Source organism: Trematomus bernacchii, unplaced genomic scaffold (genome assembly GCF_902827165.1).
Source record: "Trematomus bernacchii unplaced genomic scaffold, fTreBer1.1, whole genome shotgun sequence".
In the NCBI taxonomy this organism is placed as follows: Eukaryota; Metazoa; Chordata; class Actinopteri; order Perciformes; family Nototheniidae; genus Trematomus; species Trematomus bernacchii.
In genome coordinates, this window is record NW_022987739.1 from 2,678,522 (window position 1) to 2,704,232 (window position 25,711).

The 25,711-nt window shown below is 40.0% G+C and overlaps 1 protein-coding gene across 1 annotated transcript in view; it reads left to right on the forward strand.

Moving 5' to 3' along the window:
• Positions 1 to 508: 508 nt before the first annotated feature.
• Positions 509 to 25,711, forward strand: part of atf6 (activating transcription factor 6) — a 43,111-nt gene continuing 17,908 nt past the window's right edge. Inside the window, exons 1-10 of the mRNA XM_034146334.1 lie at positions 509 to 729; positions 3,675 to 3,751; positions 4,379 to 4,454; positions 5,247 to 5,344; positions 6,550 to 6,673; positions 7,526 to 7,726; positions 9,605 to 9,774; positions 20,614 to 20,799; positions 20,942 to 21,033; positions 23,355 to 23,504. Of these exons, the coding sequence (XP_034002225.1) occupies positions 630 to 729; positions 3,675 to 3,751; positions 4,379 to 4,454; positions 5,247 to 5,344; positions 6,550 to 6,673; positions 7,526 to 7,726; positions 9,605 to 9,774; positions 20,614 to 20,799; positions 20,942 to 21,033; positions 23,355 to 23,504 (1,274 nt within the window). The 5' untranslated portion in view covers positions 509 to 629. The remainder of the gene's footprint in view (positions 730 to 3,674; positions 3,752 to 4,378; positions 4,455 to 5,246; positions 5,345 to 6,549; positions 6,674 to 7,525; positions 7,727 to 9,604; positions 9,775 to 20,613; positions 20,800 to 20,941; positions 21,034 to 23,354; positions 23,505 to 25,711) is intronic.

The window sequence follows — 25,711 nt, forward strand, 5'->3', positions numbered from 1 at the left end:
CAAGTACTGCTAACTGACTTATTTACCCTGAATGTGTACTTCTGTACATTTTCCTTTTATTTTATTTCATGTTAAATACTATATGCATGCCCTTTTATCTAACAGTGTGATATTTTTACTTTCCGTCTCTATCTATCCTGCTGTAACAATGTACGTTTCCCCTCTGTGGGACTAATAAAGGGATTCTGATTCTGAACAACATATCCAAGAGTTAAGAAAGCTACGTTTTCAAAATGGGGGCAATTTAAGTGACTTACTAATTCAATAACAAATCACCAGCAAGTCACACTTTTTAAGCAAAATTCAAATACATCTCCTCTGCTCGGTCATGAACTCAGAGCCACCACTAATCCTTTTAACGAAGAGGTCAGCTGTGGTGCAAACAGCCTTCAGTGCAGTATCCTTACTGTATACTGCTGCCTAGTGGCCTGGTTAGGCAGCACCAGTGTCTAGTTAATTCCCAACACTGTGGTTTCGCACTTTTGTCCCTCGGTGGCACCCGTAGATTTACGGTTAAGTCAGACGTGTATCTATCAAGACATTTCCTCCCTAAACAGCTGCAACATGAATGATTCCTATGAGCCGTCGCTTGTTTTTCTGAGACAATAGACTCATGAATTGTAAACAGGATGTCGACCAACTTGGCGTTATACTTAGAAAATCTTCAAAAAGACCCCGGGATGGATAGTGAAACAGGGATAATGTCTATCGACCAGGGAGGAGAGTGGGGTAAGTTAACCCAAACAGGAAAGAAGCGTTAGCTAGCTTTTAATTGAGGTAACAGATCAGATATACATAATAAATATAAATATATATGACTCTTAACTGTATCTTGTGACAAGGTTGCCGTTAAAAAGACACTCGTACATTTGCGGAAGGTTGATGTTGTACTGTTTACATCCACTTCATGTCATAGCAAATACAGTTAGCATTTCGTTAGCTAGCTGTATAAGGAAATGATGTGCTGATGTAACCTGCTGAGCCTGATCTGTAATGTAAATAATAACCATTAATGAGGCTTTAAACAGACACAAAGTCTAAAAACCCATTTTTGGCTTTTTATTTGTTTGATAAATGTGGTTGTACTAAGTTATTTCATGTACATGGCAGGGCTGTGAGTTGTATTTTTCAGGTGATGTTTTTGAATTTTTAGCATTGTTTACGGTTTTATTTGTCTTTTATAATAACATGTATACTGTAGGGCTGTAAAGGTATACTGTACTGTTTTAAAGGTATACCGATATTGCTGTGGTTTTTAACAAACAAACAAGCTAAAGGTGACTGTTATAGTAGGCTATTTAACATGGTTAAATTGACGTCAGGTGACATAGACAGACAGACCCATAGAGTGAAGCAGAGTTTAACAACATTTAGGTAACCAAATCAGATATATTTATTAGTATAAAGGTGCATTTAGTTTACATATTGTGACAAGTTGCAACGCTCGGACTTACCATAGACTGTATTTACATACGTGAAGAGATGTCTTGTTATCATGTGCTTTGAGTCTTAAATACAGATAGCATTGAGCTTAGCTACGTTCGCTGTAGTAGATGTTGATGGATGAGACCTGCTGGGTTTGGCTGTTTTGTGAAAAAATAACCAGCAATACGCCTAGACATAATACACACAGTGAACATGCCTAAGGTCCTGACCATACACTTTAGATACAAGGTGCTGATGCATAAAATAACAAGTTTTGACCGAGCACAACATTCGAATTTTGAACCAGGATTTGAACCAGTCTCACTGACCACCCGATTTGCATGTCTGCCCGATTTGCACTGCGCAAGCGCGAGTTGGTCTGCCATATTGGACAGCTACGTACGGCAAACCAAACAGGACACTTGACGTCCCTACTGATCTAATAACAGAGTTTTGTTCTTGAATCAACTGTTTTTATGAAAAGTCATATCCCTTTCCAGGAATCTCAACAGAAAAAGTTTGGCCAGACTAATACATTTCTAATGTTAAATACATGAAAACAATTTACAGTTAAGAATTAGATATTAATTATGAATGCCATAAATGATTGCATACATTTACAGTTTCTTTTTTTTTCTAGTGTGAAGGCTGCCAACCGACAAATATCACATATGTTCTGCGCATGCGTGGCAGGAAATAACTTTCCGTAACACGGCGGCGTCTGTTGTTTTTCCGACCCAGTTTTGATTTAATCACGCCCACTTCCGCTTGACGATTGCGTTTTCCTACGGAAGATGAATTTGACAGCTACAGTCGCTTCTAAATGTGAGATAAGATCACAGTTATGCATAGCTGAATAAATGTTGATTAATCGTTCAATATTAATATATAATATATATTTTTAAAATAAATTATTTGTTCAATTATTATTATAAAACATTTTTTATTTTATTTTCCTTTATTATTATTTTTCTTTTGTTTGCGTTCTCTTTATACATCCGTGACGCAGTCGTGCAAAGCTACGCTAATGCAGACGTGGGCGTGGTTTAATCTCAACTGGGTTGGAAACATGATAGATGCCACCAGGTGGCGGCATTATGTAGACTTGATACATAAATAGTAGAATTTAGTGGTTCTTATGATTCTAACTTCAGAACAAGAACTCACCAATTAGCCTAATATCCGACAGTTAGAATTATCGGGTACCACTTTACAATAAGACTACCCTTATAAAGGATTCATAAAGGGTTTATAATTAGGTTATGAATTAGGTTGTAAACACTTTATTAATCATTAAGAACCATTTATAAACCAGTTCTAACATCATATTCGCTACTTAGCGAGAATCAACTCAGTGAACAACAGATACCAAGGATGCTGGTTAATGAAGAAGACGAAGTAAGCTAAATAGCCAATATAAGACTTAGCAGTACAGATAAATGTGGGCTCACTATTTGGCAAGCAACCGGTCACAGTTGCCCTGTTTATCTCATGTCTTATAAAAGCTTATTAATGATTTATAAAGTATTCACAACCTAATTAATAAATGAATTACAAACTATTCGTGAACCCTTTATAAGGGTAGTCTTATTGTGAAGTGGTACCCAATTATCATATGACATAAAGATGTCTAATGAAAATAGTGTTTGCCATCTTCTCTTTGCGTCAGCCGTTTGTCTGTCGCTAGGCCGCTGTTTTTCGAAGCTGAGCAACCAACCCGAAGGATTTATTTTTGCCCCCAATCTCATGTCATAATTGGCCTCAGATTCGACATGTTGAACTGGCGAGCCACAGCTCCAAATTAACCAGCGACTGATTATCAACAATAGGCCAAAAACATTTGAGCCTGACATTTATTATTTACATTTTCCCCTAGCATTTATTTTACAGAAAATATTTTTGTTCAGTTTTTATTATTTAAATAAAATACAGTTGCATCATGTGAACTATCGGACATCGAAATTGTAAAAATTGGTAGTTTTGATCAGCACTGACGTTAAAAATAAATAAACATGAATTATGGACACAATGCCCACAGTTAAACAACTACATAGTAACAGCGTCAATTACTTTACACTATCCTTATTTGCCAGTTCATACCCAAATTGGATATTTGTTTTAATCAGACAGATATATGAGTGCATTTGTTGCTGGGATAAATCATGATATGTGAAATCTAAAGCCATGATTCGTCTGTTTATCTGTGTGACCGCAGTTTGACTAGATGTTTCATGCTTGTTGTTCCACAGACATTAGCCTGTTTGATGAGCTCGACTACATGGGAGATGCAGAAGAGCTGCTTCAGGCCCTGGAGCATGGCAGCTATGTGAGTAGTTCTTCCTCTCAGTATGCAAATGTATTTTGTCAACCTGAAACTCAAATGATTGTGGTTATTAACCGTCGGGGAGAGCCACAGCTGCAGGTGCACTATTAGCTAACATTGTAAAACATGTAAGGAAATGTGATACAGGAACAACAGCATGTTTTACATTGTAGGTGTCAGGTGTACTCAGGAATACTTAAGAGACTAACAGGAATTATTGGCAATGGTCCCTGTTTCTGCAATTGTCACAAATGCATGGCTCAGTGAACAACAAAATATATAGTGATTATTCAAAGATTCAAAGGTTTTATAGTCATGCACAAAGCTGCAGTGTAGAAATGGCAATACAATTCTTCTGACCTGAGCTCGTCCAACAATGCAACATATATCATAAAATAAAAAGTAGTGCAAAAAGTCTATATACATGTAAATAGAATATGGGATATGTACAAGATCAGAATATGAAATTAAATAATGTAAATTTATACAAAATCAAATACGGTTTATTGCGGTATTTATTATTATTATTATTATTATTATTATTATATGCACATTACTCAGATTGTTGGTCAGACATCTTTTCCCAATCTGCTAGTCTTTTGTTTTAAAAGTGTTTCTTTGATGTCTCAGGCCAATGAGGGTCCAGACCTGGACTTTGACATTGACATACTGCCGTGGAAGGAAGTTGACAGGAGCAGCTGCACAGGTACATGTTGACATCTGTGAAGACATGGTTATCACCTTTCAGCATAAAATAAGAAAAGTCTGAACTTTCCAATGTCCATCTCTTATATATTTTCCATGATGTAACCTGTGTAATGTGATTTGGCGGATAGAATATTCTTAGGTAAACTTTTGTTTTCTGAAGCTTGAAGTATTAAGTATAACCAATAGACCAATTATTGAAAGCATTTTTTTTTAACTCAATATTACAATAAATAAAAAAAGTCTAATTATCTACATTTGGGAAAGAGTACTAGCAGTTCTATATTGCCTTTCATTTGTGCGAAATATAAGGAAACAAAACAAGTGACTTTAATTTGTACATTTAATGTTTACATGGCTGCTTCATGATTTGATTTGCTATGACAGTCTTGATCACATGGTGAAGATGAACTTCTTTAGGCTACTTGTCTCCTGTGTTTGTGTGCATGTGTGGGAGTGTGATAGATTGATGTGGGTACAAAGTAATTCTGCCAACTTGCATTTATAGTTACAATTTTAATGTGATGATGAAGGCTTTGATGACCTGAGTCTGGAAATGTTTAATTTAGTCTTTCTTGAAAGTGCTTGGATTTCAAAGTTAAAAGATGTTGAAACCCTGAAGTGTGAATAAATTGGACACAGTGGTTTATGCTAAATTAACCAAAGGATATAGAAAGGGTTTATCGTTGAATGTATGTGTGGAAATAAACAGTGATAGTAAATCCTTTCTGCCTAAGAAGATAAGCCTCTATATGTGACAGATTTGTTGTCGTCTTTGTCCTTGTGCATCCAGATGGTGAGGTGAGCGTGGACTCTCTGTCACCTGCTCACACTCTGAGCTCCGCCCCCTCCCCTGGCTCTGTGGAGGCCCTGTCCCCATACTTCCTACAAGTAAGTCACTGTCTTCAACACTGTGACCTCCTCAGTTTTTTGGGTATTTCACTTGTATTTCCAATGCAAATGTGTACCATTGTTATCGGCTGTGGGTATTTAAATATGCTCCCCTCTTGGTGCGCAGTTGGGACAAGTAAAAGCTCCATCCAGATGGTGTCCAAACATTAACAGCTGCTCTTTACTTTTGGATACACACTTTAGACACTTATTAACAAAAGCCTTAAACACCTTGTCAAGTTAATAATTTGCCGCACGCCTGAGCGCTGCCCCGCCCCTTCGTTAAATATGAGGTGCTGACAACTTTAGCCACATTTGCATAATTTAGCGGGCAGATGTTTTCACAGTGTGTCAAAACAAGGACAGGGATTACATCTTTGTCTAGCCCCAACTATGTGTGCACCAATACTCTGTTACTGTATCACCCTGACTGAATCCAAGGACACATGTGTCTACTGGAGTCTTTGAATAGTGACAAGGACACTAGAGTCATATTTCATCTGATGTGACAGCAATCATTCTGTATTTTGTCAGATAGTGCTCTCTACTTTCTTGGGAAGGTTGTTGATGAGTAATGACAACTGCAGGCTAGCATCATTCACGACCCAAAAGCTACTATGACTTAATGTGCTTATTAGAAGCCTGTTGGTTGACAATATTAGGCCCTTGTGCAAAAACTGACACAGCTTACAAATATGCATTTTTGAGCAGCAGAAGTCATAATAATTCAACTTTGTAAAGTGGTTGATCAAGTTATCAGAATTGTATCAAAGTGTCAATATGGACAAGTGCAATATCCACATTTAAGGAGGTGCAATTTTGTCAATTTCGCCATTCTTAACAAAGTATTTTGGTGCTGCAAAGATGTCCTGGCCTAAAATTGTATTCTACACCTTAAAACACCTTTGTGTATGGTACCGATCCTCGCAACAATAATACCAAGATCGTTTGTATATTCTTTTAAATCCAAATTAGATTAATGTTGCAAATATTACAATTTCCCACAAAAATCAGAAATGCTTTTGTAATTATATATGTCTTAAGTGGTTGCCATTAGACATTGATTTGAAATTATTCAGTGCTACTGTTAAAGGGGTTAACATGACGTTGCCACAGGATTACAACCATGCTTTTTTTCACTTCTGATGTCTAGAAAAAAGAGGTCCAATATCTAATAGCAGCAATCTTCTCTGTTTCCCCTCCAGGACGAGGCTCTCTCTCCACAATCTCAGCTCTCTCCTGTTTCCTTCTGCTCAGAGTCCAGCAGCTATTCTGTAAACTCTCCTCCAGCTAAGAAAGCTCCGAAGAGGAACAGCCAGACGGCACGAGGTGAGGAAGCTCCACCACCAAACATCTGCTCGCTCAGCAGCTGTCAAATATGTTTCTACGCTTTGTTTAAAATCCAGTGGGGATTTTTGATCTCTGGACTTTTACCATTCTGGGATGTAATTAACCCAACGAACAAAGAAGAACTAGTCTCTCTCAGTAAAAACATACTGGAAAATGTTGGAAAAGAACTTGCTCCTAAAAATACACATTTCCTCACCTGAGCTTAGAACCAGCCTTTCCTTGTATTCAGAGATGGCAAAAGTGCACACATCCTTTACTCAAGTAGAAGTACAGATACTCGTGTTTAAAAATACTCTGGTAAAAGTAGAAGTACTGACTAAACTTCTTTACTCAAGTAAAAGTAAAGAAGTATGGGCTTTGAAATGTACTTAAGTAAAAAGTACCCATAACTAGCAGCTGTTTTAAAGAGTACCTGACCTCCCTTTATATTAATAGAACAATAATGTCATTGTTAGCTAATGAATGTTTCCATGCTAAACAACGGCAACATGACAACGTTTTCATTGGTCCCTCTTCTTTAGAGAAGACCAGGAAATGATGGATACACGGATCGTGTTCAAATCAATAGGCACGCAATGACTCTAAATAATAATGATCACGCCACCAAACACATATTCAAACTAAAGGAACCAGCCTGTTTGGAAAATGTAAGAAGTAAAAGTAAAAAGACGTCAGAAAAATAAGTAATGGAGTAAAGTACTGATACCAGAACAAAATGTACTTAAGTACAGTAACGAAGTTTTTGTACTCCACTAGTTCCCACCTTTCCTTGTATTAACCTGAATACTGTTTCCTCTTCTCACTCCACCCAACCCCCCATTCACATAACAGCCAGACAAGCTCAGCCAATCAAGAGGCCGATTCAGATTGGCCCAAAGGTTTCCATCCAGCCGAAGCCCCTGATTACAGCTGTGCCCCTCGCTCATGCTGCCCCCCTGCAGACAAAGACAATCATCATCCAGCCCCTGCAGACCACTGTGCTGCCTGTCATCAAACAAGCTCCGATCTGCATCCAACCAGCGCCCCCTCCAGGTCAGAGCTCTCACTGCAACACACAGAGACACGTTGCATCACTTCACACTGTATTGCATCAGATCACTGCACTGGAATTGTGACCAAGCACAATTGTTGTTCTCTAATTAGAGTTGTTTGTAACTCATTTAAATTTAAAGACAACCTATTATAAGTACTGTTTGTTTGTGTCTGATGAGTTTCGTTGTCATGCTTGCTTAGATAATCATTTCAATTGTAGTGTGTTGGCCAGCAGATGGTGCTTTAACCTTAGTTTATTCTCATCAGTGAGCTTCAGTCATCACTGTTCCATGCTGCAATCATTAAAGGTTAAATTATAACAAGTAAATCAAACATTAAAAGCGTATAATTCTTCTTTTTTAAACAAAATATGTCTACATTTGGGCTACGGTTGAGAAATAATACAATGCTGGGAATCAGCCTTTATAGATAAACAAGCGAGAAAGTTTGTTTTATAACCCACATTTAAACCAAACACTATTCATGAGCTATTATGATAATTTGTTCATGAAAGGGAAAAAAAAACAATTATTTTGTTTTCGTGGTTTAGCCTCCCCAGTTAACCAATCTGGTTACATCAGCAGCACTTAGGCCAACGTAAATACTTATGTCACTGCCTGGGACCCAGGAGGGTGGAGCATCTGACCTCCCTCCACTTGAGTTTAAACTTGGCTCAACTGTCATCCTGGTAAGGGCCAAGATGGCAGATAGCTTAAGCCAAGTTATCCAAGTTTAGGGCCCCGGCTGGAAGTCAAGCCTGCTCAGTGTTACGAGTCTCCATGATTTAAGATCTCTGAAATATTCACAGCTGAGGAGTGAGCTCTGGGCTTTATACTGGCAGATGGAGGAAAGGCATTGGAGGTATTTACTGATGAGCTACATTTTATTGAGTTTGACCGGTATTTATAAAAACAGACAGGTGTTCCTGAGGTATTACATTTCTTTTAATTTCATTCTCATAAATGTTTCTTAAAGATATTACATTACATTACATGTCATTTGTTAGACGCTTTTATCCAAAGCGACTTACATACATTCAGTACTGTGGACAATCCCCACAGGAACCACTTGGGGTGAAGTGTCTTGCCCAGGGACACAACGACATGCTGACTGCAATGGGACTCGAACTTGCTACCCCCTGATTCGAAGTCCAGCACCCTATCCACTGAGCCACAGCCGCAGATATTGATCTTGTTTGTTGGCACCAGACATTCATTAGCAAGTCTGGCTAACGATTAGTAATGACGGGTTGTTTAGTGTTAGAGGTTGCTCGGTCCGTTTGAGGAATGGTTCCTGGCACAATCTCACTGGGAGGGGTGCGTTACACTCTGGTAGGCTCCTGCATTAACAGTACATTTATAAACATGGAGAATATCATGTTTTTGAAGGTGCTGCATTTTTTCTTTTACACCATAATCCATTTTGAACGTGTGTCAGCACACAGGTTTATGTGTGTTCCTACACATAAACCTTGCACACCTCTCAGTTTGGAATGTGGAAGTTCAAGACCATAGGTCACGATGGTAAACATCTTTTCCACCTGTACTTTAAACACAGAGATTCCCGTTAAAGACAAGGGGTTAATGTAGGTCACCAGTTGTGAGGGGAGTTTAAGGAGCTGGACTTTACCATCTGCTGCAGGAGGGTCTTTCTCAGGCACACTGATGTTGCTTCCAGATTGCATAGAATATCAGGTTGAATGTGTTTGTTGAAGATGGCAAAACAAATGTGGGACAAGAACCTAAACATGAAAACAAACTGACACACATAATCACAGTCACAGAGTTTTTCAGTGGTAATCACACAGTCAAAATATGATTATAGTATGGCTAAGACCTGTCATTTAAAAATGTGTATGTGTTTCGTTCTCTTTCTCAGGACGTCCCATAGTGCTGTCTCAGCCAACCCAGGTGCTTCAGATCCAGACAGCAGGGGCCATCACCGCCAATGTGGTCGCCATGCCAACGCTCACCCAGGACAGGCCCTTCCCCCTCGCTGCGCCTCCGTCGGTCTCACTCACGCTTCGCTCCCCTTCCTCAGATGATGATGTGAGTCCAAACTCTTTATCTCTTTACTCTTCCTACTTGTTCAGCTGCACTGAGGTATTACCACAGGGGGGTGTACATGAGAGGTTTTAGTGCATGTAAATGGTCTGCAAAGGCTAAAATTCAAAGTTCCCTCCAGAGGGAGTTTCTCTCACACACTCCCCCCCCCCCCCCCCTGCCTGAAACACCTCCATTGGACTCCTTTGTTTACTTGTGTAACATAATGACATCATTATGTAACACTTGCGCTTCTATTGGCTAGAGCTCCAACACGTTGTTTGTGATAGGCTAAGGGGCGGGACATCTCTAAGCGGTTGACAAAATCACAACAGAGCCGGCCAGCTAACCAATCAGAGCAGACTGGGCTCTGGTTCCAGACAGTTCCATACATCTCTCTTTATATGTCCACTAGCCACGTGACATAAACCTTTTATTTGATCAGATCTTGAGATGTTTACAGGCCACTCAGATTAGCTTCATAGGTTACATCCACAATCATAGGGCGGTACTCCATGTTTCCCTTTGGTTGCACAAATGGGATGTTGTTTACAAAGAAAGCCAATCAGTAGATATATGAAGTAGTGTCACGTTCCCAGACCCTATAGATTGAAATGGAGATCTGATTGCTCAAACACAGCATTCTTGACATCCGTGACATATTGTATTTTATATTTTTTAGATCACCAGATTTAGTTGCTTACCAGATCTTTTGAAGGTCATACTCCTTCATACGACTACATAGTACATTCAAGTGTCTCCATGTGTCTGCTTTGACATGCGGGGACTTGCCTGCAGTCGCTTTAGTTGCTCCATGGGCGTGCGTGCGTGCACTTGCCCTTTGTAACTATGATGTTGTGGTTACCATGTTCACACTTGGACTGGAACCTGCCCATCATAAAATCACTCATCTTTCCCCATTTTTTGTATTTATTTTAATTTCACAAACCATTACTTTTAAATTCTGCGTGAAACTAAAATAAAGTGCTTTTTATTATTTAAGATGGTGACGATTTTTCCATACTGAAGGAAAATATATTAAACTTAATGGGCCATGTCAGTCTGGGAAGATACAAATGAGGCCAAAATATACAACATTACATTGAAGGATTTGGCCATGTTGTCAACACGCAAACTGATTTTCACTTTAAAAAGAGGCCGCTGCTTGGTAGTTGAATATAAAAAATGTTATCTTAAAGTGGACCTATCATGCTATATTTGAATAATATAGTGTAGGACCATACCTATATAAGGCATATTTATACTTTTTTAGCATTTTAGCATTTTAGCCATGCCTGAGAACAGCACCACCTACAGGCCTGGCATATGTACTACAGCGTCTCCAGCGCTTTCGAACGGCAATGGCCGTGGCTGTCTCCTCCTGATTGGTGGAGTTGGCCCAATAGCCGTAGCGCCACCGTCCTGACGTCAGGAAAGTGTTCAAATCTGGATCAGTTTTTATCAGATCCGTTGCAGCCCCTTTTTTTAGAGATTTGGGTATGGAGGAAAATAGAGAGGGTTGTGTTTTCTGACACTTGGTGAGTTCCCTGGAACACCGGGGACACATATTCATGTATAAAAGACGTACAAAAGTGCATTTTGCATGATAGGTCCCCTTTAAAATAAGTTGGTTGTCATGATTAGTACAGTATCAACAGTATCAGCCTCTTTGACTTTCACAAAGCCTTAAACCACCCACAGATGAGCTTCATTGGAAAGATGCACGTCATGTATTTGTTGTGCAGACTGTGTGAATGGTGTCATAGAAGGACACTGTTGCATGTGTTGCATTCAGGGGTGATGTCAGGACAGATATAAAAACATGCAACGTTAGCACACAGCTTCCTGATCTTCAGTTATCTCTTCCTTGTGCACTAATATCTCTTGGGTCTAATAAAAACTCAATTAAAGAAGTTTTGTTGTTTTAGAAACTCGAGATCTCTCATAAAAGCTTTTGTGCGTGCTTGTCTTGTTTTCAGTGGGAGAGTCCTGTTAAGACCTTAGGCTGGATTATTGGCCTTTGTTTCTGATTATCTGATTATTTGTTGCTTTCTGCTTGTCTGAATCGCCAGGCTCCGTCACAAAGTCAGAGCCATGCCGTGACTCTCAGCAACCTCTGTGTTGTTTCAGGCTTTGGTCTCCAGCACAACAGTTGATGACTTGCTCATGTCTGACCTTTAGTGAGTTGAGAAACATGGTCTCACTCCGTCTTCTCCTCTGTTTGTCTTGTGCTTTTTTAAGAGTGTGAGAAAAACGTCCACTTTCACTGCATTTATCACTCCTTGGCTAGCTGCAACTAATGTGGAAGGGAAGTTGAAAAATGCATAGAGGGGAGCAGGAAGTGACGTTTTTTGCAGCGGACTTATTACACCCATTTCAGGTTCATACTTACATTTTGGGTTTCTATTAGATAAAAAATGTTTCTCTCCCCCTGAAATGCTTTGTTTTCCTGTATGTCTCTTAAACACTCAACTGTAATTTTTTAGGATGTTGGTCGAGATACTCACATGGGACACGTTCATTTCGAATTGGCCTGCAAGCGACTTAGGAAGAGGAGCCAGACCTAAATGACTGTTTGAACAGCCAACAAAAACTGATTGGGTTGTCATATTTCCCACTTTTTAGATTGGTATGCACTCCAGATACCCAAATATGTGTTCTAAAGCACTGATAAAGTGTCCCGTTTTTAATTAGGAATACCATATGTGTCACATTCGTGGAATCTCTACTAAATCTTGTGCGGTGATTGCTGTGGTGACACTGGGACGATTACAGAAAATGGATCCAATCATCATCATCTTAAAGGAGTCATCACTCTGTGGCCCTGACGCATTACCAATCCACCAATGTTTCACTCTTATATTTTACCAGTCTGCTCAATTTATCTTGACATCAACAATGTTTTCCATCAGGCTTTTTAAATAATTAATCTCAGCTGAAATTGACCAAGTTCTTGTTTGTTAAATGATTCAACTTGACTTCTTGCTGTAAAAATAGTCGGCCCTAAATGGCCCGAGAGGAACTTGTCCAATTATCTCTTGGATAATCTAGTCTGGAAAACACTTTTCATGCCAGACCTGGCGAACCATTTAGAGGAATTCCCAATCTTTAGAAGCCAAAGCAAATATGCCTCTCAGCCATTTGTGAAGCTTACCAAGTCAGTAAAGTTTACAATAGGTGATTAAAGGGGAGGGACCGCACACATTCATTATAAAGAAAAATAATACTTGATTTTTAAAGCCAAGACCTCGAATAATTTCTCAAGTGAGAGTGATGAAATCGTTTAAACATGGTTGGGTGAATGTGGGAACAAAATATTGATATTGCAGAATCATATCATCTATGTAATGATTAAGGCAAGATGATGTACGTTTTGCTTAAGGGCAGCCAGTTAGCCAGAAGTGAGAAAAATAATGGCAACTAGAACGGCTTCAGAAAGCCTCCCACCAAGGCCGGTTACATAAATGAAAAATAATTTGTGTATCCGCCCTGCGATTCTGATCAGGTCCAACATTTTAATTTGTTTTCCTTGGCCAATGCTTCCTCCTCTCAAGTTTTATGAAAATCAGGATGTTTTTTTTCCTAAATCTGCTGCCAAACAGACAAACAAACCAACAAACCAAACTGAAATCTCCCTTGCAGAGGTGATAATAAAAGTAAATGGTCAAATATAGTGTTGCATAGCTCAAGAAGCAATTAGTCAAGCATTCGGTGGCTCAATAACATTACTAACACCGCAGTATCTGTCTAAAGTGGCAGTTTCTTCCCCAGAGCAATAATTGCACTGAACTCCAGCATGCAGTGACGCAATTTATATATATATTTATACACATTCAAACATATTTATCGCTTTGAGCACCAGGAAGAGCGCTTTATAAATGTAATGTATTATTATTATTATTATTATTATTATTATTTATTTGACTTAAACTGATATATTCCTGCACTTTAACTTGATCTGAATATTGAAGTATGAATGCTTGTTTGTATGTTGTCTCCTCCTGAATGTTGTACGTCTCTTGTTGGTTTTTGTATTTTTGATGGCACCTTTAAAAAAAAAAGGAGTAGCTCTACTCATCTCATTGTATAATGACAATACAGGATTGTATTCTATTCTATTCTAATCCAACATTAGCCACCACAAGCTAATGGTCATATATGAATCCAGGTTTTCATTTGTGAACAAAAGTGTTTTGTTTAACTGTCCAAGGTGGTACTTTGTTTCTGTGGCCTTGAGCTCCTGAGCTGTGTCTCGCTGTGTCAAAGTGTGTGTGTTAGGATCCACTGCAGCTGTGTTCACTTTATAACCTCACTGCGGTTTGGCTGCAGCGCAGCGGTGGGCCGTGGGATGTGTGAAATGCCTGTTAAAGATGGCATGCTACTGCCAGGTGTTAGTACATGTTGTATGTACTGTCTGTGTGTGTGTGTCACTGTTCACGTAGTTTACAGTACTCTGTTTTGGGCTAACGTTGGACCATATAAGCCGGGGAGTTAAACGGCTGCTAACGATTACATGCTGCAGACAGGTGTTGTGCAGGACGAAGCATTTGCGACAGCTGTAAACAGCCATCAGGGATTGGGTCTCTGTAATGTAATGAGCTCCTATACTGCCAGGGATTTAGCTGTGCATGAGTGTGTGTGTGTTTTTCTGTGTGTGCGTGTGTGTTCAAGACTGGAAAACAGTCCAGCCTGGCATTGCAGGCCTAAACAAATCCTCCCATTTGTAGGTTAGGAGGATTTACAGGATGGGACCCCAGCATAAGCGTGGTGTGATGCTAGATCCTACAAAGAGTCACCCTTCCTCCAACAAGGACGTTTTATTATTTATTCATTTATTTAGATATTTCTGTAAATGTGACAAGTAACCCAAGAGGCAAATATCCTCTGTAGTCATTAGACAGATGTTGTAAAGTCAACCTTAAAAATAAGTATTATTTGTGTATATGTAGGTTTTAGGTCAGTGCATGTAAATGGTCTGCAAAGGCTCAAGTCTCAAAGTCCCCCCCCCCCCAGAGGGAGTTTCTCTCACACACACTTCACCCCTGTCTGAAAGCCTCCATTGGACTCACTATGTCAAACTCACACTTCTATTGGCTAGTGCTTCAGCAAAATGTACGTGATAGGCCAAGAGGCAGGACATCTCTAAGCGGTTGACCAATCACAACAGAGACGTCCAGCTAACCAATCAGAGCAGACTGGGCTCTGGTTTCAGACAGAGGGTGAAAAGAGGTGCTGCAGCACAGACAGTATGAGAAAAATAAAGAGCTTTTTGAACATTAAAGCATGCGGACATGTCCCAGAGAGACACAAAAAAAACATTACTTCAAGCATAGCATAACATTTCCTGTTAAAAAAATAAAAAGTGTAATGAAATCATTAAAAACATGCAACATAGAGGCTTATAATACGGGAAATGCTAGTAAAAAAGACAAAACAAAATGAAATAACATTAATATCACATAGCAAGAAGATAGCTACAGGTTAAAGCAGTACGAAAGACAGCAGTGCAATTGATTGCTTTAGTGTTGACAGAGCTGAGTTGAGCTTGATTAAACCATTACACATTTATCTCATCATTCAAAACTCATAAAGAGGCAAATCTATCATAGATGTTTGGGGCGTAACAACTAGGCTCTTTATGAAATGCTCCCAGTGATTTAAACAATTTACCACATGATGCGTTAAATGTTTCATCTCCCTGGACTTCAAGCTCATGTTTTTTATTTCTCCACATCTGGTTGTTTTCGTCCTAATGTGTAAAACCTGCCTCTGTGTAATTTGATGCAGCAGTGAAACTACTGTAATCACACAACAAACCATTGTTTCAATACAAAGTGCACGATTATATACTTTTTAAATGTCGTTGACAAAGCAAGGCACGAAGGCAGTTCTTTAGACACGTTTTAAGACACTGCTCTAATATTTCCAATGGAAGAGGGAAAGCTACATAAAAAAAATACCAGTTTCAAGAAAAACAGCCAAAAGATAAAACTGAACTGAATCAGCAGGCTGTTTCTTCTCTGCACCTGCATTTTTTTTTTCCTGCACCTGCATGCTTACCCTATAGCACAGTTAAGTACCATGTGGATTTGAAAATGAAGAATAATGGAAACCAATTATCTCAAAAGCAGTGCTGGGGAAGCTGAAATTATAGCTTTGCGAGCTACCAATTACTTCACACTTGAAGAAGTTGAACTGTTACTCTAGAAAATATAGTGGTTCGGGTTAACTGAAGCCACTTAGAAAAAAGTGTTTCAAACTATGTTTAAAAAAATTATTGACAATTGACAATGTCAAGTGAAATGAAATTATAATAAAATATATTACCATACATTTGGCATAAATTGCTACTGAAATTAGATTATTTCAAAAAGGGCCACTTGTTCACCAAAACATATATAGATTTCACTTTAAGATATTTGTAACTTTTTACACTGTTTTGAGGACTAATGTGTAAAATTTTACTTAAAACGGTAATTTGACGCTCTTACACTGTATGAACAGCTTGAACACTGTTCTAAACATTTCCAAATTGATTTACTTGTAAGAAAATAAAAAGTGTTATTTCCTTTTAATAGCCCCAAATAGTTTATAGCTTTACTAGTTACTGTAACTACACTTAAATGACCAAACAAGACATTCAACTAATTACATTTCTATGCGAATATAAGTGTAAATGAACTAGCAGCAAGCTACTGCAAATTGTAGTTTAACTATTAGTTTAATTACATGTAGTTCACTCCTCCCTGACACTGCTAAAAGGTGAAGTGCAGCACACAATAGCTCTCATAGAGAATTCAACATCACAGGTGGACATTTATTTCACCTGTGGGACGCCAGCCACCTTTTCATAGGTGTTTATGACCTCCAGTAAAAACAGGAAGGGTTTTCACCTGAACTTGTTCAACAAAGCCCCCTCCCATTTGGATTAGGTTTACGGTTCAACACACACTTCCTCCTGCAGTAACCCTTCACATGCTGAAAGTAGATCCTTGACAGGCATATAACTTATAACCAGACTTTTCTTCACACTGTACATTTTACATTTATATTTAATTGAATATGCTATTCCTCACACATGCCATGTAAATACAATCCTACTTTTAAATGTTGTTAGGTGGACCTCCATTGTGTTTATTTGACTGAGTAAACTGATTTGTATCCTTCACTGTCAACATGTGTATATTTGACTTTTTAGTTCTGTTATATTTTCTAATTTGAGATGCTTATATTTTTTGTTTGTCTACTTTCTACTGCAATTCATGCTGCTGGAACCAAATAATGTCCCAAATTGGGATCGACAAAGTCAATCTTATCTAATCCCCACATGCTGAATATTACTAAATGTTGTTACTGGACATTTGTAGTTCCACATGTTTCTACTTATTTATCTATTTATCTATCCATCTATCTGTCTGTCTATCTGTCTGTCTGTCTGTCTGTCTATCTGTCTGTCTGTCTGTCTGTCTGTCTGTCTGTCTGTCTGTCTGTCTGTCTGTCTGTCTATCCGTCTGTCTGTCTGTCTGTCTGTCTGTCTATCTGTCTGTCTGTCTATCCATCTATCCGTCTGTCTGTCTGTCTGTCTGTCTATCTGTCTGTCTGTCTATCCATCTATCCGTCTGTCTGTCTGTCTGTCTGTCTGTCTGTCTGTCTGTCTGTCTGTCTGTCTGTCTGTCTGTCTGTCTGTCTGTCTGTCTGTCTATCCATCTATCCGTCTGTCTATCTATCTGTCTGTCTGTCTGTCTGTCTGTCTGTCTGTCTATCCGTCTATCCGTCTATCCGTCCGTCTGTCTGTCTGTCTGTCTATCTGTCTGTCTGTCTGTCTGTCTGTCTGTCTGTCTGTCTGTCTGTCTGTCTGTCTATCCGTCCGTCTGTCTGTCTGTCTGTCTGTCTGTCTGTCTGTCTGTCTATCTGTCTGTCTACAGTATCTATTCTCAACAGCATTGTGACAGTTGGCAGGCGTGATGAGGCTTGTTATCCATGTTTTCTCACCGTTTTCGTCACCTGCATTCATCCAGACTTGTGGAGCAGGTTTTCCCCCCACTTTGGAGTTATTCAAAAGCAGCGTTGACTTTTCCCCACAGACTTTTTATTTTATAGTTGAAAGCAGGTTCTACGTCAGGGTAGTCCACACTTTTTTCACCGAGGGCCACATACAGAAAAACATACGAAGGGCTGGGCCACTCACTAGAGGTGAGGTTTATTGCCTCATACGCTGAGTTATAAGTTAGCAAAATCAATCAAATGTAAATTATGCTTGATACTTGAAAGTGCCTTAAGAAAGAAAACCAACCTATATCACAGCTCTCCATAGGGTTTCATTTATTTTGTTGGCAGCTCATCCCACAAAACAGAAGCCTCAGATTGCTTATAATAAGGGGAAATATGAAGGGTCTATTTCAAGCTGGTTATGTAAATAAGTTATTGGGCCTTTTTTCTCATCAACTAAGATTTGTTAGAAAATGTTTCCAACTTTAATTGACTGAATTTATTTGAAAAGTGGGCTTATAAACACATGAATACTACTGTGTAATACATTTGTACATATATATTTAAGAAGTACAATATAAGACAAGCACAAGTTTCATTTGTGGGCTGTATTACATTATACTTTTTGAATTTGCTGAGGGCCGATTCAAAATGGTCCGCGGGCAGCATTTGGCCCCCGGGCCGTAGTTTGGACACCCCTGTTCTACGTTCTCGCCCATTCCAGGTAGGTTAATTGAGATGTGACATTCGGCCTGTTCTTGCCGCCTGCCCCACATTTCCTCCTCGGCCCTGTGAAGTTCCTCCCTCTCTCCCTGGTAACTGCTCACTTGCAGCGTTCCCAGGCTCGCTCTGGTGGCACGGATCCCAGTTCGGGGCTGGGAGACAGAGGGGTTTCTCAGGAGACAGAACACAAACACAAGGATCCAAATAACTTAATCACCAGTGGGGCTATTAGGCCCGGGATCTTAGAGGCTCACTCCGGGGAGGATGTTTGTGTTGGGAGAGGGGCAGCAGAGGGGTATCTGGGGACTGGATGGTCAATGGAGGTGTTTGTAGTAACACTGCAGTCATGGGTCCTGTCAATTTGAGACAGGTCATGCTAAGTTCTGTGCTATTTGTGTAACATGTCAGGCTTCACCCCACTGACCTGGAGTGGGAAAAAAATACCATTGGTCATCCTTACTGGAAACAAGCTTGAAAAAAACATTTTTTAATTTTTTAATTTTTCAATTATTTTAGTTTCCGCTTATCTTTTAAAGCAAAAAAGGCTACAATCTTATTTTTCTTATTATAATTTGTTTGTATAATGTTGATACATCTAGAGCTATGTTACTGTATATCCTTGCTGGGAACAAGCTTTAAAAACAAGTGTTATTTATTCATTAATTTATATATATATATATATATATAGTTCTGACATTTGGAAAGTCTTATTATTATTAGATTTATTTGGGCAACCAGTGCGTTTATTTAAGTGACATTGTTGAAAGGGGGATAGAGAGGGGATGACATGCTGCAAATGGTCCCAGGCCGGATTTGAAGGGGCAAAACAAACTAAATCTAAATAGAAGAAAGAGGAAATGTATGTATTTATTTACAAATGAACTGGAGTGTGTAAGGCACTGATTACAGCAATTAAGATGGACTGAACTTTCTTTCTTTCTGCATCCGGTCCTATAACATACATAGTACCTCTGTGTTTATATATCTCGGATGTGAACCCATTTCTCATAGAGTGACACACTCCGTAAACACATTTTTCTTCACGTTTAGAATAGAGGCGTTGCAGGCGACCTCCTGACCTCTCATAGGATGTCCGTGTAAATATTTTAAATCAGGAGCTTCGATCGTGTGCACTTAAGGGCTCTTTGGGGCTGATGTTAAAGCCATGATTTGTTGCAGAGGAGTCATTTATCTTACGACACATCTTGAACATGTCTTTGTTTCTCTGACACCGTGGTAAACAGGAGCATCCGAGGTGTCCTCTCGGTTAGAATAACAACGTTGTCCCTGGCTTTTATGTCCGCTTACCCTCTTGCATTTTTCTTACTCAGTATCTATTCTGTGTTTTGACTGGAGGTTTCTTTCTCATGGCAGTGTCCCCCTTTTCAAACTTCTCCTGTCTTGTTACACTTATATCCATTTTCCCTACTTTTCTGAGACACTTGTTTTGGTGTTTTCAAAGAAAGGGTTTGTTCAAATGTATGAAAAACTATTTTTAAAGAGGACATATTAATGCTCATTTCAGGTTCATATTTGTATTTGGTGTCTCTAGTGTGACATGTTTACATTTTGTAATGTTCAAAAAGCTCTTTATTTTTCTGCGACAGCACCTCTTTTCACCCTCTGTCTGAAACCAGAGCCCAGTCTGCTCTGATTGGTTCGCTGGCTGGTTTTGTTGTGATTGGACAACCACTTAGAGATTTCCCACTAGCCAATAGTAGCGTCAGTGTTACATAGTGATGTCAATATGTTACAGTAGAAAATCAAATGAGTCCAATGGAGGCGAGTTTGTGGGAGAAAATGATTTTAGTGATGATTTTAGCCTTTGCAGACCATTTACATGCACTAAAAACTATATAACACACTACAGGAAAGCGAAACCCCCAAAAAGCATAGTAGGGCCTCTTTAACTAAATGCCATTGACAGCCCAGATAAACATGTCACAGTAGTGAGAGGAAACTATGATCTACAACGCAACAGGTGGCTCAGAGAGGCATATCATCACATTCTCACATCACCACCCCTCTTTGGTGTTCGCCGAGGCGTTGAGTTGAACCATCCACATGTGACATAATACGTGACATGAGTAATAACGTCTGTCTGTTTCTCTCTTTGTCCTTTTCATGTTGCAGTCAAAGATCTCCCAGAGACAGCAGCGCATGATAAAGAACCGCGAGTCGGCGTCCATGTCTCGGAAAAAGAAGAAAGACTATCTGCTCACGCTGGAAGGTCGCCTGAAATTGGCGCTGTATGAGAATGAGTCGCTCAAGAGTGAGAATGGCAATCTGAAGAGGCAGCTGGAGGGCATACTGAGTGAGGTGAGAGGCCCTGCTCTGCTAATACACTGCACTCATAAACGAGACTGTGCACAAAAACAACAGCTCAGAAATGTTCCCAAGAATTACCCATGAATAAGATCTGTGAGTTTTAATACAAGATATTTCCTACATTTCCCTGCAGAACACGGTCCTGAAGGTAACGGCGCCCAAGAGGAGAGCCGTGTGTCTCATGGCGGTGTTGGTGTTCGTCATGCTTAACGTGGGACCAATGAGGTGAGCACATGATGCATAATGTGGGACTACAGATCTCTCTCTGTGTGTCTTAAAGTGGAAACTCAACTATTTGATTTAGTTTGGGAAAGCTTAAATTCAGTTTAAAGTTTGAGATACAAGAATATGACTGCTAACTGCAACAAACTGTGGATGCACACGAGTTTGATTACGGCAGGAAAACAAATGGGAAGCCCCACGATGAGTCATTGTGGAAATCGCCCCTCATGTGAGACATTACGCAACAAACGTTGATTGAAAACAGAGAAGAGCATTTCCAATTTAAGCACATTCACCCAAATCTACTTCACACATATTGCAGTTGAGAAAAACTTTTATAATCAGAATCAGAAATATTTTAATTATCCCCTGTCACAAAAAAACGATTTGCGGGATGACTAAAGTATTTCTGATTGTGACATTTTATTAACACATCGGCATAAAATAAAGTTACCAAAGTAAAAAAACAGTCCTACTACTATCAGCGATTTATGTATAACAATGGCTGTCTCTACCTATAGAGTATTTATTTTATGCATTGTAAGGTGACTTTGGGTGTCTCGAAATGCGCCTACATTAAACAATTATTAATAAAACCGGTTTATGTTGTGAAAACAATATGAAAAATTAATGCAAAAGATCGTATTCATACATATTGATCGTCCTTAAAAGCTCTGAGCAAAGGCACCTGATCTTAACAGTAACCTTTGTGGTGCAACCCAAAGTACTGCAGCCCAGTCATGCACATACTGTAACAGTCAATCACGAGTGAAAGTAAAGAACCCGACAATAGTTCATCACAAAGCCAATTGGCTCTTGTGTGAATCTTCCATTCCTCTGTTGTTGTTGCCAGAGTTTATCGGACTTTGTGACTAACGGGTGAATCAGCTTCAAAACACCGCCCTGGGTTTAGAGGAAAAGTTAACATTACCACTGACAAATGTAAAAAGAAAATCATTTCAGGCTACAAAAGAAGGATCAAACATTTCTATATGGCAGTGTTTCTTATCTCTGCCTATCATATCAACAAATCAAAATGACTTATGTAAAACTTCACTGGGGAAAAGGGTTTATGGAGAGATGGCGTAACCCCACAAAATCAACTGAGGTTCAACTCCAACTATAACAATAAATTCTGTGTTTGTGTTATACAAATATTTGCTTCTCCTGGGACTAGCTTTCTCCAGAAAGATGTGAGGATCTACTTTTTGGAGTGTTTAACGATATTCTTTCGTGCCCTGAGCTGGGAATATGTTTTCAGTTGTTCTCTAGAGCTTAAACATGAAAAAGGACCCATAAATGAGTTTGCTTTTGTGACTCCACAGTAGCTAAAGTGTGTGTGAGTCTGTACCTGTTGCTCACATCTGTGTGTTCTGTGTTTGGGCTCTCCTTTGGAATGTAAAGTATTCCCGCTTTTGAGAACGGGTGGATCCCTTTTGAAACGAGAATGCCACCCAGAGTAGTAGTACCGTTGAAGGAATCTGTGTGTATTTTTGCTTGTGTGTGTGTGTGTGTCCGTGTGTGTGTCCGTGTGTGTGTCCGTGTGTGTGTCCGTTGTAGGACATCATTTCCTTCCAAGTTTTTCACATGCCACAAGTTAACTGTAGATACTAAGCTGATTATGTAGTAGCTGACTATCTAGGATCTGTTCACACATCCAAAGGTGTGTGTGTGTGTGTGTGTGTGTGTGTGTGTGTGTGTGTGTGTGTGTGTGTGTGTGTGTGTGTGTGTGTGTGTGTGTGTGTGTGTGTGTGTGTGTGTGTGTGTGTGTGTGTGTGTGTGTGTGTGTGTGTGTGTGTGTGTGTGTGTGTGTGTGTGTGTGTGTGTGTGTGTTGTGTGTGTGTGTGTGTGTGTGTGTGTGTGTGTGTGTGTGTGTGGTGTGTGTGTGTGTGTGTGTGTGTGTGTGTGTGTGTGTGTGTGTTGTGTGTGTGTGTGTGTGTGTGTGTGTGTGTGTGTGTGTGTGTGTGTGTGTGTGTGTGTGTGTGTGTGTGTGTGTGTGTGTGTGTGTGTGTGTGTGTGTGTGTGTGTGTGTGTGTGTGTGCTCCTGTGTGTTCCTGTGTGTGTGCGCTTTTGTGTTATGCAGTCTGGACCAGAGTTCAGATTCTGCTCGTGGCTAAAAATGAAAAAACCCTCCTGTGCACGGGATGTGGGCCACGTGGAATTCAGCAGTTATTTAAGTCCATTCCCCTGTTCTTCTTTTCAGTGTTTCCTCCCCTTCTTAGTGTCCTGATTTGGCCTCACCTGTCTCTCCTCCTCCCTCACCTGTCTCTCCTCCTCCCTCACCTGTCTCTCCTCCTCCCCTCACCTGTCTCCTTCTTCTTCAGTCTGTTTCAGGGTGGCCCTGGCTCAAAGCTCAGAGATGTGTCCATGCAGCAAGGCGGCAGACACCTGTTGGCTTTCTCCTCGGAGGCAGAAACTGAGGCTGGGATGGACCCCGATTCTCTCGGCCCTGGCCCCTCTGAGACGGGCGACAGGTAATGAGCTCACCCCCCCCCCCCCACACCTTTCATAACACGCCATGGCAGTGAGCACGGATGCACCTGTGCCGAGGCTCAGTCTGAACAAGTACAGCTCATTACGACACGAGTAAACATTGCAAACTCTATATCTAAACGTCTGCTTTTCAGATGCCTCCAGGCTAGTAGGCTAGCATTTTAGCTTTGAGTAACAAGTTGGGAAATTAGGGTCAGACTTTGTTTGACATCCAGCTTTATATAACTAGTAACAGTTTATTATCCTAAAGGGTTATATATTTGTCTTTCTATTTAAAAAATGCGCACAGGCCCATTTGTAAATTGCATAAATAACATTCTTGTTTGGTACATTATACCTCCACCCCCCTGTCCTGAAAGCCATGTTTTGCAAGGTGGTCAGAGCGTCTGCATGGCATTGCCAGTCTGCGTTCTGTCAGATCTCTCTGTAGGGTATGTTACATGTTAATGCAAAACATTCGGCTGCAGTGTCAGGTTTCCCGGCAAGTCAGGCAGGAAGGAACACATTAGCCTTCACAAAAGGGGTGACAGCAGCAAACGCACCAGAGAGGAGGATGACGGGGGAGATATGAAACCTAATCTGGGGGTCCCACTGAACAGGAAGGTGTGTGTGCGGGTAGGTTAATACCGGCCCCTCAGGTAGAGTTATGATCAAGCCTCAGTGGGCTGACATGTTGTCCCGCAGAACCATTTCCAGAACGTTTAGAGACGGGAACACGAGGCGTAGTCGATGTGTTGGCTCGGATCAAGGGGGCCCAGGGGGGATATTACGTCGGTGGCGGGCATTTTTGTATTAATCCCCTCGCAGGTGGGCACCGACTGTGGACAGTCTACATCATCACCTCAAGGAGCATAATCATTCATTCACAGAGGTAGAACAGTTGTAATTGAAGTCACTCTGAGGAGGAAAGTTATGCAATGCAGAGGCCTGTTAATCCATAATGTATGTAAACCCACCTTAGTAGTGACGACCCAGACTGTTGGGCTGTGTTTTCATCTGTCAATTTCTATAATCAGAATGGATGTGACCATTTCTCTGTAGCATGTTTTAGGTTAGGGTTCTCAGCCACATACAGTATCTCTCCTGACATTTATGATGGGGTTAGTAGTCAAAACCGCAAAAACACCGTACACAATAAATGACTCAAACATGATAATATTTTCACCTATTTACCCTCAGTTCACGAAATGTAAAGGGGTCTCTACTGTGACATGTCTCCATGCTTTATTGTTCAAAAATGTCTTTATTTCTCTCATACTGCTGCAGCACCTCTTTTCACCCTCTGTCTGAAACCAGAGCCCAGTCTGCTCTGATTGGTTAGCTGGCCGGCTCTTTTGTGATTAGTTGACAGCTTAAAAATGTCCCGTCCCTTAGCCTATCATGTGGAATGTCAGCAGGCAGGGGGGAGTGTGTCGGAGAGAAACTTCCTCTGGAGGGAACTTTGGGATTTTAGCCTTTATAACTCACTACAGGAAAAGGAAAACACAAAATCATAAAAGGGCCCCGTTAAGAAAAACACAAACAGTCCACGAACAACAAACCAATGTAAAAATGTCACTCCAGGTTTTATTTTTTAAGCATTTCCGGTAGGGCTGCTCGATTATGGCAGAAATCATAATCTCGATTATTTGGGTCAATAATTGATATCACGATTATTAAAAACGATTATCCATTTACTTTGAAAACATCCATTTATTGAAAAAAAAAATGTGAACAGTATGTTTTTAACATTTGAACTTTATAATTCAACTGAAAAACCAATAAAAAATAAATAAATAAAAAAATTAAAATAAATAAAATAAAATAAATAATCGTTTTATTTCGATGATGTTGTTTTCATAATCGTTGCAAGCCAAAATCGTAATTGCGATTCAAATACGATTAATTGAGCAGCCCTAATTTCTGGTAGAGTGTACTCCATACAATGCAGTATGATTTTCATAATCTGCACCTCCCATCTCAGCGTCTTTCTTTCATCCAATAGCGATTGAAGATCTGCCATCTCTGCACATGTCAAGCATTGAGAATTTGAGTCATTAGAACTCATTACTAACCAATACAATTCAAACGGTTTATAATTGTCCCCACATTGAAGCCATGCTGCTTCCTTCGCTTCCTCTTGGTCGTCTGTTTCACCTCCGTCAGAAGGCGAGCAGCCATGTTGGCTCTCAGTTTCAAAGCATATTCT